The sequence below is a fragment of the Micropterus salmoides genome, unplaced genomic scaffold (assembly GCF_014851395.1).
Source record: "Micropterus salmoides isolate LMB-PRFRI ecotype aquatic unplaced genomic scaffold, ASM1485139v1 Ms_hic_scaffold_16, whole genome shotgun sequence".
NCBI classification, from domain to species: domain Eukaryota; kingdom Metazoa; phylum Chordata; class Actinopteri; order Centrarchiformes; family Centrarchidae; genus Micropterus; species Micropterus salmoides.
In genome coordinates this window covers 25,018,452-25,034,752 of record NW_024040707.1, presented here as the reverse complement: position 1 = coordinate 25,034,752, position 16,301 = coordinate 25,018,452, and the positions used below count along the sequence as shown (strand labels likewise).

General features: G+C 39.4%; 1 protein-coding gene across 3 annotated transcripts in view; it reads left to right on the top strand.

Moving 5' to 3' along the window:
- LOC119905745 (tumor necrosis factor receptor superfamily member 14-like) overlaps positions 1–15,943 on the top strand; it is a 44,884-nt gene extending 28,941 nt beyond the window's left edge. Inside the window, exons 1-9 of one of the 3 annotated variants that reach the window (XM_038723039.1) lie at positions 5,117–5,354; positions 8,393–8,486; positions 8,612–8,737; positions 9,149–9,304; positions 14,232–14,319; positions 14,415–14,595; positions 14,705–14,736; positions 14,851–14,901; positions 15,021–15,943. In XM_038723039.1, the coding sequence (XP_038578967.1) occupies positions 5,196–5,354; positions 8,393–8,486; positions 8,612–8,737; positions 9,149–9,304; positions 14,232–14,319; positions 14,415–14,595; positions 14,705–14,736; positions 14,851–14,857 (843 nt within the window). In that variant the 5' untranslated portion in view covers positions 5,117–5,195 and the 3' untranslated portion in view covers positions 14,858–14,901; positions 15,021–15,943. Of the gene's footprint in view, positions 1–5,116; positions 5,355–8,392; positions 8,487–8,611; positions 8,738–9,148; positions 9,305–14,231; positions 14,320–14,414; positions 14,596–14,704; positions 14,737–14,850; positions 14,902–15,020 lie in introns of those variants that run through there. The other 2 variants (XM_038723043.1, XM_038723040.1) reach the window with 2 other exon arrangements.
- The last annotated feature ends 358 nt before the right edge of the window (positions 15,944–16,301 follow it).

Below are 16,301 nucleotides of genomic sequence, written 5' to 3'. Positions count from 1 at the left end.
GCATCATATTACAATATATTCTTCTTATTTTGAATTGTCACCTGAGACATTTCCTCAATAAATTGGTGAAGAGAAAATCACCTGAATGCAGAAAATTAAGTGTTTTAAAGCCCAAATTATTCTGGGGGAGGAACCCCCTAATATTATCAATGTTAATTATTATAAGTCGTAATTAGTCCTAATAAATGTAGGGTACATATAGAATTTACTGTTGCTTTATAGATGAAGTTTGGGTAGGTGGGAAAGGGGGTGGGGGGTTAAAACATGAAAGAGGTGTGTGCTGGGCTAAGCCCCAATGTGTCAAGAGCCTGGAAACGCCCCTGTGTTCTATGATGTCAGACATTATGTTCCCACACCTCTTAAGTGTCAAAAATATGGACATGTAGCAGCTGTATGTAAGGGCAAACAAAGGTGTGCAGATGCGGTGGTGAACATGAGTACAGGAAATGCTTAAAAGGAGTTAAGCTAAAATGCTGTAACTGTGGAGGAGAACACAGCTCGGCCTTCAGGGGATGCGAGGCTAGTAAGAGAGCTGTAGAAATACAGAGAATTAAAACATCAGAAGGGATAACATACACTGAAGCAACCAAGAGAGTAGTTTGCAACCAGACAGACCAAACAGTAAACAAGTTAGTGCAAAATGTAAAAAGTCAAGAACTTGTGAGGGATGTGACAAAATCAAGGAAGACACTATGATGGTGGGGAAAAATGAGTTTGTTTTGTTTATGGTCGATGTGGTAAATTGTTCTGCGCAAACAAAGAAGAAAACAGAAAAAATCAAAATAATAGTTAAAGCAGTAGAAAAGTACTTAGGAATCAAGGGGTTAGTGTGGGAGGAGGTTGAGGAACAATTAAGTGGAGGAACAGCAAGCTCACAAGCACTATCATGAGGTGGTGGATCTTCATGATCCTAACTATACTGCAATGGAATGCAAGAAGTCTAATTGCTTATGGACAGGAATTTTATTTCAAACCTTCAAGATAAACCCAATATTATATGCATATAGGAAACACGGCTAAAACCACAATGGGACTTTGTAATTCAGGGTTACACAGCAATTAGGAATGATAGGGTGAATGGAAAAGGTGGTAGCGTAGCAACGTTTGTGCTAAATGGGACAAGGTTATTTTAATGAGTATAGGAAAAGAGCATGAAGCAATAGTAGTCAAAAGCTGGACAGGAAGAGATGAACTAACAATAAGCCCTTGCAAAAGATTAAACATAGACACATTGAACACTGTGGGTGGGCAAACACGGGATAAAGTGGTTTGGTGCGGTGATTTTAATGCAGATAGTACACTATGGGGAAGTAAAAAGTATAATGGATTAATCATAGAGGAATTAATTGTGGATAAGGGATTAGTTTGCATGAATGATGGAAGTGGCACCAGATATAACAGTGTTCAAAATACAGAAAGTGCAATTGACTTAATTAACCATTAGTATCGCAGGGAGTAGCAGGCATTACCACATGGGAGGTGTTAAATACATCATCAGGAGGTAGTGATCACTACCCTATAATAGTTAAAATCGGAGTAGAGATACATCATGAGGAAAACTCAAGATATAAAGATGGAAATTAGATGGAGAAGATTGGGACACATTTAAAAAATGATGTAAAGATAAGTGTGAGAGTTTAAGATGATTGAAGATTTATCAGATGTGGACCAATTTAATAAAAAGTTGGTGGGAGTCATTATAAATGCAGCAGAGGAAACGATACCAAGAAGTACAGGAAGCAGAGTGAAAAAGAATGTGCCATGGTGGGATGTAAATTGTAGCAAAGCTATTAAAAGAAGAAACAAGGCATTTAGGTAGTTAAAAAAACATTAGAGACATTAATTAATTATAAAAGATCACAGGCATACTGGAGGGATTACTGCAATAAGATTGGAAGAGAGACATCACTGGCTGATATATGGGGAATGGTTAGAAAAATGAGTGGAATCAGAAGGAGCTATATAATGCCAGTCTTAATAAGTGGCAATAAAACAGCAGTAGTCAGTAATGTGGATAATCATCTCCAGGGTAGGACAACATCTGTTACAGCATGTTAGCTCGGTTGGAGGATAGTGCACTTAGTGTAGTTTTAAGATTATTTAAACAGATTTGGGAAACAGGCAAAATACCAATAGCATGGAAACAATCAATCATAGTACCAATAGTAAAACCTGGGAAAGATACATCAGACCCATCAAGTTATAGACCAATAGCACTCACGTCACAGTTAGGGAAAACCATGGAGCATATGATAACAGACAGATTAACATTCTTTCTAGAAAGCAGAGATTTGTACTCACCATATCAAAGTGAGGAAAGGGAGAAATACAATGGACTCTATTTTATGTTTGGAATCTGAAATCAAAAAAGCATACAATATGTTATGGAAGGAAGGGTTACTTATTAAATTTAATAAATTAGATGTAGGTGGTAGACTGTACAACTGGGTGTTGGACTTCTTATTTGGCAGGGCAATAGAGGTCAGGGTGGGCACAGAATATTCAAGACTCTATAAAGTTGAAAATGGTACTCCACAAGGCAGTGTGTGTAGTCCAGTACTATTTAACATCATGATCAATGATATTTTTGAAAAAGTGGAAAGAAGTATTGGGAAGTCCTTGTATGCAGACGATGGGGCCCTATGGGTAAGAAGATGGAATTTAAAATTTATTCAGAAAACATTACAGGCAGCAATTATAGAGGTGGAATGGTGGGCAAATAATGGGTGCAAAGACACAAGTGATATGTTTTTCCAGGAGACATAAAGAAGTTTCCTTAAAATTATATGATCAAACCCTCGAACAAGTAAAAGTTGTCAGACTGTTAGGAGTGTTGTTTGATGAAAAGTTGACCTGGAAACAGGACACTGATAAGGTCAAAGACAAATGCAAAAAAAATCAATAACCTTTTAATACGTCTGTCAGGAAGGGACTGGGGGTTACTACAACATCATTGCTTAAAATATATCAGACCTTGATGAGAGCTACACTAGATTATGGATGTATAGCATATACTGTATGTCAGCAGCAGAATGGCATCTTAAAAAACTAGATGTGGAACAGGCACAAGCTTTAAGGACATGCAGTGGAGCATTTAAGACCTCTCCAGTGGCTGCCATGCAAGTAGAAATGGGGGAACAGCCACTAAGGACATGAAGAACAAGAATTATGCTAACATACTGGCTTAATCTTCAGGGACACTGTAGCTCTCAACCCGCTAAAACCATCCTAGAAGAATGTTGGGAACACAATAAGAGTAGCTGTGTCAGTTTTGGATGGGTGGGAAATGCGAAAGCAGAGAGCCTTGGCCTGTGCGGTATAAAATATATCCCAGCAGTCCCATATCCAGTCCAGTTTTTTGTAAATCCATCCATTGACCTGCATATTTAGCAAATAATCAAAAGGAAATCCAAGCAAGCACACACAGGAAGAATAGCAGAAAGTTACATAGAGCAGCACTATAGAGATAACCGCATGGTCTTTACTGATGATATCCAGAGACCGGAAGGACAGGAGCTGCAATTTACATCCCTGCACACAAAATAGGCATTAAATAGAGAACAGATCATCTATCAGTATATACAGTTGAGCTTATGGTCATTCTGATGGCATTGCAGTGGGTAGAAGAAAACAAGGAAGGCAAAGTGGTCATTGCATCAGATAGCTGGGCAGCGCCACTGTAGGCTAGATCTGGTATTTAGTATTCATAGCTCTCTGTGTAGATTATATCATAAGGGACTGATTGTCTGCTTTGTTTGGGTTCCTGCCCATGTAGGGGTAGAGGGAAATGAAGATGCTGATATTCTGTCAAAACATGCACTTAAATCAAAGTCAGTTGACAAGTTCTGCTAAGTAAATCTGAAGGTTAAACAGTCATTAAAGAGAAAATGCAAAAAATATGGCAAGAATACTGGGAACTAAATGAAACTGGAAGACATCTTTACAGTATACAGAAACATGTTGGTCTGGGAAGAAAACTGGGTGGGTGCCGGAAGACAGAGACCGTCATTACCCGTCTAAGGATAGGACACACAGGGCTTAACCATTCTCTTTATAAAATAAGTAAACACCCAACTGGACACTGTGTAAAATGTAATAGCATAGAGACCATTCAACGTGTGCTGGTTGAGTGTAGAGGATATGTAGAGGAAAGCATGGGGAATATCTAAGCACCTTATTAAATATCTAAAAGATACAGGATTAATAGAAAGGATATAGATTTAATTTTTTTGTTTGTTTTGTTTTATTTGTTGATTTGTTTTAAATATGTTAGTCTGCACATAATCTGTTCCACATTCCAGTCCGGTAGGTGGCGGTAATGCTCCTAAATGCTGGTTGCCAACCGCCAATCAAATCAAACGAAGAAGAAGAAAAATAAACTAAAATCATTAAACTGCGTCAGCACAAACAGGTGAGTCGAGCTGGTTGAGATATATTTCGATTAAAGAGGGAAACGTAGTCCACGTATAACATATTGTCTTACCGCTGAAACTCTTGAGTCCAGGTTCTGTGTGGTTCGAATGTTTCCAGCTGTTATTTCAGAATTTTGAAATGTGCTGCGACACGATGTTACCGTAATGCCTAGAAAAAACACGCATCGCAAAACAGCGCGAGGGCTGGCTTGACTTCAGTTTTCCATTGCCTCCCAAGTTACCAGAAAAATAAATTATTGCAGGTTTAAGTACAGAAGTATTATCAGCAAAATACCTGAAGTCTAAAAGGTTAAAATACTGAATCTGCAGAAAAATGGTCCTGATGACATCATTGTTAATACATAAGCAGAATTGTACTGTTGAGGTTTAGCTAGTTTTAAGTATTTTATATACCGTTTGATAGTTTAGTCTGGTGTTTACAAACCTGGGATTCATGTCCCTCCAAAGGGTCACAAGATAAATCTGGGGGGTCGTGAGATGATTATTGGGACAGGAAATTAAATCCTGATCCAAAGTAAATCAGTTATAAGGTGAGTGACCAGTCAATAAACAGATTCCCAGTGAAGGTAAAAGACTTCCAGGGTCCACCTGTGGTTCCTCATCTGGAGCTCATGTGTGGACAGTTTGAAGCTAAAAACAGGTTTCTCCAGCACAAATGTATCTGTGTTAACCAGGTTTCTCATTTAAAAGATGTTTCAGACATCTGCTCACTGCAGAAAGCTCAAAAGAAACTGTTTGCTTGGCTGTTAGTGTAATCTCTGCATGGATGTGTTTTTTGTTTCAGATGATGTCCCTGTTCTGCATTTTACTCTCACTTCATTCCAGATCTCAGTAAGATGCCTTCTTCAGCCCACGAAAACTCTGATCCTGCGGTACAGAATGATGTTTAGCAGAAAACCTGTGACAGCTGCAGCATTACTGGTAAAATAATTTGTTATGAAAGCAAGTTTTTATTTGCTTGACAGAAATTCATGCATCAAATCGCTCCTCTCCAACATTTCATTCTTTGTAAAACCTTTGTCTTTATAATGCTCTCCCTCACACATCAACAAACATTTCACTGTCGAGAAAGAAAATAGAAAAAGTAAACTGAAACGTTGAAGGTTTTCTGTCCATCAGCTCTGCAGAGTGATAAGCTGCTGCTCTGCCTTTAACCTCTGAACAAGAAGAGAGTGGAGCTGTTTAATAGGAAACCCTGTATTGGCAAATGTCTTGTGTCCTCGCTTTGCACGTTTAACAACTGATCAGATTAGATGCAGTAACCTAACCTCCATAATTTAAAGCTCCTTAAATTAATTGTCTTTCCATATTAACTTACTTATTAAGTCTACATGTGTTAAAGTAGACTTTAACACAGTCACGCGCTGCTATGGCTGTGCTGTGCGCCCAGACGCAGCAATCTAAAGTACCATCCTGTGATGGATTTACAGACGCAATGTGTCACCTAGACTATTGTATTTATAAGTACAGAAATCAAAGAGAAAGTTATAAAGAGCATGGCCAGTGCTGTCATTGTCAAAATCCTGAAACTTCACTACAGACAGCTGAGTGCAGGGGAGGAGTCCACTGCTGAAATGATGCTGACTATTTCGGGCATTTTCAGTACAATAACTTCCCGATTCGTGGCAACCACATTCCTCTTTGACAGAGAGGCAAGACGTTATGGTGAATAAGAAAGAAAAGCACCAAATGTAAAAGCACTTGTTCTCACCTATTTGAATGGGGACCTGACAGCCTTGCATTGAGCAAAATCTTTGACAATGTCTTCAGTAAAAAAATTAAATACAATCTTATTTGGGAGCTTTCCGACCTTCTCCTCCTGTTCAGAAGGAGCTTTATTGCCAAGTAGTGTTTTACACTACTGTGGCAACTGTGGCTCAGGAGTAGAGCTCCTAGTAGAGGGTTGCCTGTTAATCGGAAGGTCGGCAGTTCAATCCCCGGCTCCTCCAGGCTGCATGTTGAAGTGTCCTTGGGCAAGATACTGAACCCCCACCAGTGATTGAATTGGAAATGCAGATGTCGTGTAAAAGTGCTTTGATAAGGTCTATACAGACATAGAGTTGACATAAATAAATGTAGAAAATATATAAATATGGAATAGACAAAAAAAAAACATATATATATATAAAACGAATAGAGAAAAATAATACAACTATTTGCAGAGAAAGAACAACGTCGCAGATTTTTACATGTGAATTATTCCGGGTTTGTGTTGTGCAGACGTATTGCAATGGAAAAGAGTATTGTGTACATATATATACATTGACAAAGATTAACAATTAACAACAAATATGTGCAATGTGCCAGGTTTGTGCATGATATGAAATGAATGACTGTATAGACATTTGTATTATTTGCAAGGGGGGAGTGTCTGTGGGGGCTGCAGACGGGAAGAAACTGTTTTTGTGGCGAGATGTTTTAGTCCTGATGGACCGCAGCCTCTTGCAAGAGGGGAGAGTCTGAAACAGTTTGTGTTCAGGGTGGGAGGGGTCAGCTGCAATCTTTGGGGATGACTGGGGAGTCACACTGGATGATGGGGAGGGAGTATCGGTTCACCCGCTTTCACCCAGCTAAAGTTTTGTTGTCTTGTCACATGATCAAATAGAAACTTAGGATTGGGCAGCCATACACAAATTACCCAGCAGTCATCATTGCAAATGTAGGTGACACGAATCCCAAAGAAAGTAAGACCATATTCATTCTGTGGAATCTAATTTATTTATACTTTGCTTGCTACAGATGTTTTTGGGTAAACTACTGACTGACACCACGGCAAAGGGGGATGTGCACATTTGAGGGTGTATATACCACTTGATCTTCGGTGAGCTGTGTGTCTACTATTAGTTGGTGAATTTAGATGCATTCTTACCAAGTAACTGACAAAGTCCAGCTTGTAACCTGGCGTGGCCCGCTCCCGTCATGGGCACCTGTACAGTGCGGGCCCCGATGCAGCTGCACTGTCTGCAATGTACCCTTACTAATCTCCCTCCACCTTAACATATGCAGACTCACCTGGCGACATCTTAAACTGCATGTTGTGTTTTATTGCGTGTGTAATTTCTGTTTTATTGTTGTATTGTTAACCTGTAAAGCACATTGGTTGTTTTAAGTGTGCCATATAATAAAATTGATATTAATATTGATATTGATCTTGGCAATGCCTCCGGGCAGCTATTTCGGACTAGCAAGACCAAGCTCCTATCTGAAAGAATGGGGAGAGGGCCAGAACTGCAGTCTTACTGGTCTCCGGGACATAAAAACTACATGAAAAGAATCAGCAGTAAAATCTGATAAAAATCACTGAAAGTTTGACGACTTTGCCCCAAAATAAGGTTTAAAAAGCATTTTCCCGACCGGTTATACTTCTAATGCCACACATGCACAGTAGAAGTAAAACAGACCCTTACGTCAGTGGAACCACCCGATTGGCTGAAATACAGTATGTTTCCTGCTTTGGCTGTTAAAAGCAGACGATTGGCTTTCTCACGGGAGGGGCGGGAAAACCGCCATCTTTGCCATTATGGGCTTTCCCCATTTCCCCAGAGTTATATTGAGTATGTGATTGACTGGCGTGCCTCCTCTATAAAATGTCTCTGACAGCTCTGAGTTTGACAGGAATGTAAGATTGCAACTCTCTGCATTTTATGTGCTGGTCCACATGATGACTTCCCTCTTATGACTCCAATGTCAAATGCAGAAATGTGACCTCTCTCACGTGACTTTCTGCTGTAACTCAACTGCAAAGGTTAAATGCTGAGAACTCTTAATGTTATAGTAAAATTATAGTAAATTTATTTAGTGTCTTTTGGACCTCTAACTATCTGGCTGACTGAAACAGATCTACACAAACACAAAGTGCTGCTGGTTTCTATCAGAGTTCAGTTCAACAGCTTCTATCCATGTATTTGATTTACAACCAGGCTTCACTGAGATAAAAACCTTTTTCTTTCACTTCACAGATACTCGTGATGAATGTCTGCAGAGGAAATGGCCTCACATGTCATCGAGGAGAGTATCAGAGAGGGAATGAATGCTGTCCTGTGTGTCCTACTGGTAAGACCCAACTGAATGTTAGAGAGAGATTTCACACCATCTGCTTTACCCTCCAAGATTGAACTTTTTCATTTAATAGAAACATTACATTACATTAAATTAAATTGGTGTTTTCTTTTCAACAGGAAGTCGAGTTAAAACGCATTGTACAGAATTCACAATAACTTCCTGTTTGCCCTGCACTGAGGGAACCTTCATGAGTCAGCCGACTGGACGTAGACAATGTTTTCTTTGTTCAACTTGTGTTGAAAGTAGGTTTCTGTGAATATTTCTTCATCAGTAGAAACTTAGAGCCTGGAGTTAAAGGCAGTACGTCTTATTGCTGCAAGTTCCACTGTTAATACTGTGGAACAACTGAGGAAACTGTTTTAACAATGTCATTATGTAGAAGCAGAAAGTCTTTTTAATGAGTTTACTGTACATTACTGATTTTGCTCTTAAAGTGCCACAATACATGCAGAAACAAAGACCTTGTGTGTTGTGAAATACTGAGTGAAGATATTTTGTCACAAGTAAGCCACAAGACATTCAACATGATTTCTTTTGCAGTGGAATTATTACGCTGTTAACATCAGCACAGCCTTTGCTGTATTTTCCTTAATGTTTAAGCCTGAAATTAAAAGTGTAGTATCTCCATATGTAACCTCTACATGTGCTGACAGGTTCTGGTTTGAAGATAAATACGTCATGTACAACAACATCAGATGCAGTTTGTGAACCACTGGAGGGATTCTACTGTCTGGAATCTACAGAGAACGGCTGTATGACAGCACAGAGACACACAAGCTGTCAACCAGGACAATACATCAGACAGAAAGGTTGGTTTCCTCGTGCTGACTTTAAGGCTGTAACTATAGTTTTAAAATATAGCAGGAAGCAGTAGTGATCGGGATCCAAGCAAGTCGCGAAAAACGCAACATTTGAAACATTCAGAGAAGAAGAACAGATCCAGATTTAAGTGATTTTGAGATAATTGGGAAAACGCAAACTTGATTTTTTGACCTTGGTTGTCATTATGTACCCGACTACTGGGTGAAATGTTCAACCCACCTGCGACATTTTGTGTTCAAAGGTTCATACAAACACTTTCAGGCAGAGAAAATTAAGAAAAGTGTCACAGGATCCAAATAAAAGAGAACTTAGACTCACTATGATCTGAACACCCCCACTGTCAGCCAGTCTGACTCAGTCACCTGGGGTTTTGAACCCTGAAACTTCAGATCTCCAGAGTAGGCGACGTGCTGACTGAGCCACTGGTGAGAGGCTGTTTCCACACACCTTCTCACAAGTTGAGGTAGTGACGTCAAATGTGCCAGACCTGGACAGTTTTGTCAGTTTAAATTTAAAATGCTTACAACAGTCAAGATGTTGGTGAGAAATTTCTGAAATAAATCACACATCATTCTGCTCGTTTTGGGTGTCAATTATTTTGATGGCATTTGATCTAAAACTGAGCAAATAACAAAATGTTGTGCATACTGTACAAGTTAGAGCAAGATACTGGATATCATTGCAGACTGACTGTTAGACCGATTTAAAAACCGTTTGATACACTTAATATTGGTCATCTAGAGAATGTCTGTGTTGATTTTGGTAGCGTTTGATGAAAGACTTGTGCACATTCATTGATTTAGCAGATTCTGAAAAATGTAGAGTGACTGACTTCTGATTTGACCACAGGTTGCAATGAGACAAATGTTTGTTGCATATCGGTGGATGTGCTGAAAAACATTCAGCTCTCTAGGACGTATGGGTGATTTTGGTAGATAGTCAAATCGTGTGTGTTTTTGAGAAGCTGCAGAGCTGCAGTCTCTATTCATTAGTCACTGTAACCTAAATATTTACAGCTACACTTAGGTTTATTGCCATTCACCGGTCGTGCGCAGAGTTGTGCATGTCCGTCAATTCACCAACAGTTGCATGGACCTCGCGTTTCCTCGTGGGTCTATTCCAAGTACTGCTTAAAAACAATGAACCGGTAATATTGTCTGTGTGGTTCACCAATGATGATAAATGATCCGAACGTCCCGCAAAGTTCTCACCCAACTTTGCCCAACACCAGCCAACCTGCGCTGCTGGTGCTCTGTCTCTCTCCCCCTTCTACCCATTTTACCCCACACACACGCTACGCTAGACATGCGCACTGACGCCTCCTCCTGAAGGGTTAAGGTTACCATTTTGGATTTATTCCCGCACTTTAAAAAGATTTATTAAAAGCTTCTTTCTTTTCACATGTTTACTTACAGCATTATATGCTGATGTTAATAAAATAATGGCAGTAAATTAACTTATTGGGAGTTCTATGTAAAATCAGACATTGAGCCATAGCGCCAAAATGGTATGATCCTTTTTTTTTTCTCCTTTTTTTTAAACCTTTATTTAACTAGAAAGAAAACTCATTGAGATTAAAAATGTCTTTTCCAAATGCATCCTGGCCAAGACAGGCAGCAGCACAATTAACAAGGTTGCAGACATTAAAACATATAACATAAAAGGAAAACATATAACAATTTATGATGGGAGTAATTAGTGGGTTACAAGGTCATAAAATATCTAAATTTAGTATATATTACCACAAGTAATAAACTACAAGGATCGTCCGAGTGATCATTCATAACATCTACAGCCAGTGTGTACAGCCTCCATGTCATTTAATACTTTAAAAGCAACCAGTGAAACCGGCTCCTGAAGATTCAGGACATTTTGCAGCTGATTCCAAGCACAGGGGGCCGCATACTTAAACGCCCCTTTTCCCAATTCAGTCCGGACTTGAGGGACAGATGGTAGTAATAAGTCCTCAGAACGAAGACAATATCTTCCTGTGCCTTTCTTTTTGATGTAGGTTTGTAGGTATGGGGGAAGCAGACCAAGAATAGCCTTGTAAACAAGAATGTGCCAATGATTAAGTCCACTGGTGGACAATGCAGACCAACCAACCCGCTCATACAAGGAGCAATGATGAGGGGCTCTGAAGGGATCGGGGTGGTGATGGTGCAATGGATAAGACTATGCCTTTGGTGTGAGAGACCCAGGTCCAACTCCCTTTTGTGACCCAATGTGTCCCTGAGCAAGACACTTAACCCCTCGTTGCTCCAGAGGCGTGCGACCTCTGACATAGTAGTCGATTTGGATAAAAGCGTCAGCTAAATGAATAAATGTAAATGTAGTTTGTGATGAACCTCGGAGCTCCGTGGTAAACAGTATCCAACAGTTTCAAGCTTTGAGAGGATGCATGCATGTGTGTAACATCGCCATAGTCCAGTACTGACATGAAAGTGGCAGCAACAAGCCTTCTTTTGGCCTCAAAGGAAAAACACCATTTGTTTCTAAAATAAAAACCCAGTTTCAACTTCAGTTTTTACCAACTGCTGAATGTGAGGTCTAAAAGAGAGAGAATCATCAATTTGGATACCGAGATACTTGTATTGAGATACAGACTCAACCTCGCAGCCCTGAGAAGTATTGAAGTGTCTGTGACTTTGATTTTGCACTGGAAAACAACATAAGTTTTGTTTTGTCGTCATTCAAAAATCCTCGTTTGATAACAGCTCTGCGAAGATTCAACTGTGAGATTGGGAGTCAAATCAGGCTCCTCCAATCGAATCATCAAATTTTGTACTATTCAGGGCCCCACTAGAGAACTGAACAGCACCAAAATAAATCTGTAGAAACATCATCCAGTCACCATGAAGGCAGCTTTCAGATGATCACAGACTGGGTAAAAGCACAAATTTTCATTCATTATTTAAATAGCACACCATGCTGAGCTGATTTGTTGGTTGTTACCCAAAATGTTTATCAAGGGTTTTTTCTCAAGTACTACAGCCAGGGTGCGAACTACAGGGGAGCCAGGGGGAGCTTGACCCCTCTTAATGAGACATGAGCTCCCCTGAAAACATGATTTGTGAAATTTTGTGGGGGTCTCTAAAATATTGACAATATGCTATTTTTGCCATAAATTTTTCTGTATCATCATGGATCATGCGTAAATCTGGAGGGACGGGCTTCATCCAGCCAGAAGGATCACCAGCCAGTCATATTGTTTGTGCTCCCGTGACCTCCTCTCCCTCGCCCTGAATGCTCCAGCATCCTGCTCCCTCTCCGGTAGACCTACTATGGGTTGCATTGCCTGCGGACCCGGGAAACTGCGGACGGCCGGTGGTTGTTTACTCTGGCTGGATAAAGTCCGACACTCCTGATTTTATGTATCATCTATGCACTACTGCTGCTGGAGGCTCTCTGTAATGCTGCTTCCATCCCACGAAGAAAATAAAAGTCAGGTCTAAACAGTGTGGAGCTGTTGTGTAGGGATGCACCCGCCCGAGAGGGTCACATGTAATATGTTTTATACTTTCTGTGAATATAATCCAATTAATCTCATTTCCATCCAGTACAGACGTCTTACTTTGAAAACCGGACGTTATCACACGTGTATCCTAAATTCATCAAGTCCGACCCAATTTGATAAATAATATTGTATGTGGTTCTCATATTGCGTAACATGTAGACTTCACAGCCTCTCTTCAGGTAGGACTGACAAACTGACAGGATACAACTTGTTACAAACTGAACGTGAGCCTGCTGTTTTTCTAAAAAAAAAACACTTATTTTGATGTTCAAGCTCATCCTAATTACATTTAATCAGGCACCATCATCCCAAGTGTATCTGCTGCAGGTGTAGCAAGTGTAACACACAAAGCTAAACTAGTCTGACACATTAAATATCAGAATCAATCAACTTGTTTAGTTGGTTTTTCCGACTCGGATTTGAAACAAAATAATCAAAGAAACAAACATACATGGATTGATGGGTTTGTGTTTTTAAGATTTTTTCCAACATAAAAATGTTCCATTTGATTTGTAGGGTTAGGTCTACTTTTTCTTTTTTGTGGCGCTTCCAAATTGTTCTCATGAGATGCTTCAGCAGCAAATGGAGTTTGCTCAGTTGTCCTTTCATTTTGTGTATCTGCTGATGCCAAGACCGACCCAAACTTATATTTACCTACAGGACATATTGTTTTACATGTGTGTAGGATACATTGAACAGCTTTAGCTTCTTAATCTGACACGATTTAAAAATAAAAATAACTTAAATAACTTTAAGATTTACTGGGATAATGTAAACCCTAATAGTTACATGGACAACATTAGTTTAAGAGTAGACAAAGCAGAAGAATTCTCTCAATCTGTCAGGAACTGTTTATTTTGGGGGAAAAAGTAGTTTTGCACTTTTTGTCGTTTACATGCGCAGAGAAACTGATATTACATTGGCCAAAAGTGAAAGTTAAAAGTATGTAATTTCTTGACAGTTGTTAACTGACATCAACATATTAGCAGTGTTACATTTGATTTTATTGTATATTACATTATAGCACTAAAACTCATGACATTTGAATAATTCAAGTTTTCTCTCAAACAGGGGTCAGTTTGATTATGAGGCTGCCGAGGCTCCTTCTTTACAGTGAATCAAATCCCATCTCGCTCTGTAATTCTGATAATGATAATTGAATTAAATGAAATGATGATTATGAGAACCCGCGACCCTGTACGCAGGATAAGCGGTTGACAATGGATGGATGGAGCTGCAATAGAATCTCTTCAAAACCTCAAAGAGAATGCCAAGATTATTTTGTGACATGTCTTTTTTAAATCCACTGAAATTAAATTATGTTTGATGAAATATTTGATCGCTTCATAATATGTTTACTAACCTAGTTTCATTATCTTTAATCTGTGTTTGTACAGGAACAGCATTCACAGACACAAAGTGCTCTGACTGCAGCAGTGGAACATTTTCAAATGGGACATTTACGTCCTGTCAGCCGCACACACAGTAAGAGAAGCTTCAGACATCTGAACTCTTCCAGCAGCAGTGAATTCATGGTTTCCTACAAATGTTGCTATAAAAATGTCCCTCTATCATTCCAGATGTGAATCAATAAACCTGAAAGCAGGAACTGCTTCAACCGATGCTGAATGTGGAGAACAAAGTTCAGACAGGACACGAGCTGTGACCGGTGCTGTTGTGGGGATTTATTTTTTATTAATATCTGGATATGTAGCTATACGGTACTTTTCCAGAAAAAAGAAAAATGGCATCCAAACAGACGTAAGATTTGCATTTAGACAATAAAAATCATGTTTCTGATAGAAGATAATATTGTCTGTCACATCATCAATTTGTTAAAAAGCTGTTTTTTGGTAATGTTGCATTACAGGAAGAAAAACAAATGCAGACAGTCCCCAAATGGTATGTTTTATACTCTTTACTGTTATAAGTCCATTTTACTGTATGTACAGTAGGAAGTAGGAATGATTTTTCTTGTAAATAATGACATCACTCTTTTATCAATATTTCACAAAGCAGGTGAATGGAGCAGAAACATCAGAGATTTTAAACAGCAGTCAACAGCAGGTGAGACAGCAGTGTGTTCTACATGTTCATTGGCTGAGGACTGTCTGACTGAGCTACACTCTGTGACGTCTTTACAAATGTACAAGATGTTTCTGCTTAAACTAAATGTTTCTCCACAGGAGGAGACAGAGCACATATAAACATGCAGAGTCTTTCTGGACACTGCAGAGTGAATGTGCTCTAGAATCCAGTGATAATCCAGTTGGATGCTGGCACAGTGTCTTTGCAGTGGACAGAAATGAAATCAGCTGAATGTCCTGCACGGCGCTACAAGCTGAACACGTCCTCTTCAGAAGTGCTGGTCTACAGTCTGGATCATTATCTCACACAGATGTTACTGTACAGAGACTGAAGTCAGCCTGGAATAACAACATGGAGTGAGCTGCAGACTTCCAGCCAATCATCTTCATGTGACTGTACATGTAGGCTTCTTTCTTCTTCTGTGATGGTCACAGAGCTCATAGCTGGATCTGAACACAGGATACGACTGAAACTGGACTTTATCTGTCATAAACCAGAACAAAGAGCTGGAACAGAAAACGGATACAATCTGAACTGCAACATGATGGACAAATGGAGACTTTGATCAAAAGCAGAGAGGCTGGATAGTGTGCAGTGTGCAGGTACAGCTCCAAATCAGCGTGTGAGAGGAGGAGAGGTAGTCCACATGCTGAATATTGAAACTTCCAAATAATATTAATTTAGCAATATTTTGAACAGGTGAAATATCTTTGTTTGAAACATTCCCTCATTAAACTCCTGGCAGCCTGTGATATTCAGCATGTGGACTTTTTCCGTGAGTTAAAATTGTATCTCCCTGCTGAGTCAGCTGATAAAACACAACAGATGTTAAATGAAATTACAGTCGGCTCACAGACAGTAATGACATTTAGTATTAATAATGAATGCTATTGGCTGAGCTGCATGTGTCCAGAAGTTACTGAGAGTCAGTGTGTTCATGTTAGTGTAAATCTGTGTTTGTCACTACATTTTGTTTTTATAATGTACAATAAAGTTTTTGTAAAGCTGTGTGAGTCCTCAAGCCAAACACAATTAGGCCTGTTACTGATTTGATAGTATTTATAGTTTTTACAAGAACTGTTTACCTTACAAATAAGTGTCTAAGTAGAAATAATCCAGTACTATGTCAAAACATAAATGTGCCTAGACTCCCTCTTAATCTATCATGGTATATGTAAAGAAAACATGTTTAACATGCAGAATGATATTCTGGTTAATTATGATAAAGGTCACATGGAAAGAGTGAAGGTGGTGCTGACTGGAAGGTGCTTAAACCTACTTCTGAAAACAGGCCTGAAGAGACACATCTCCTGTGATTCTTTATGGTAACTGCTGAACATGGACCACTTGTGACCTCATTGGTTACTCTGTGGGACATT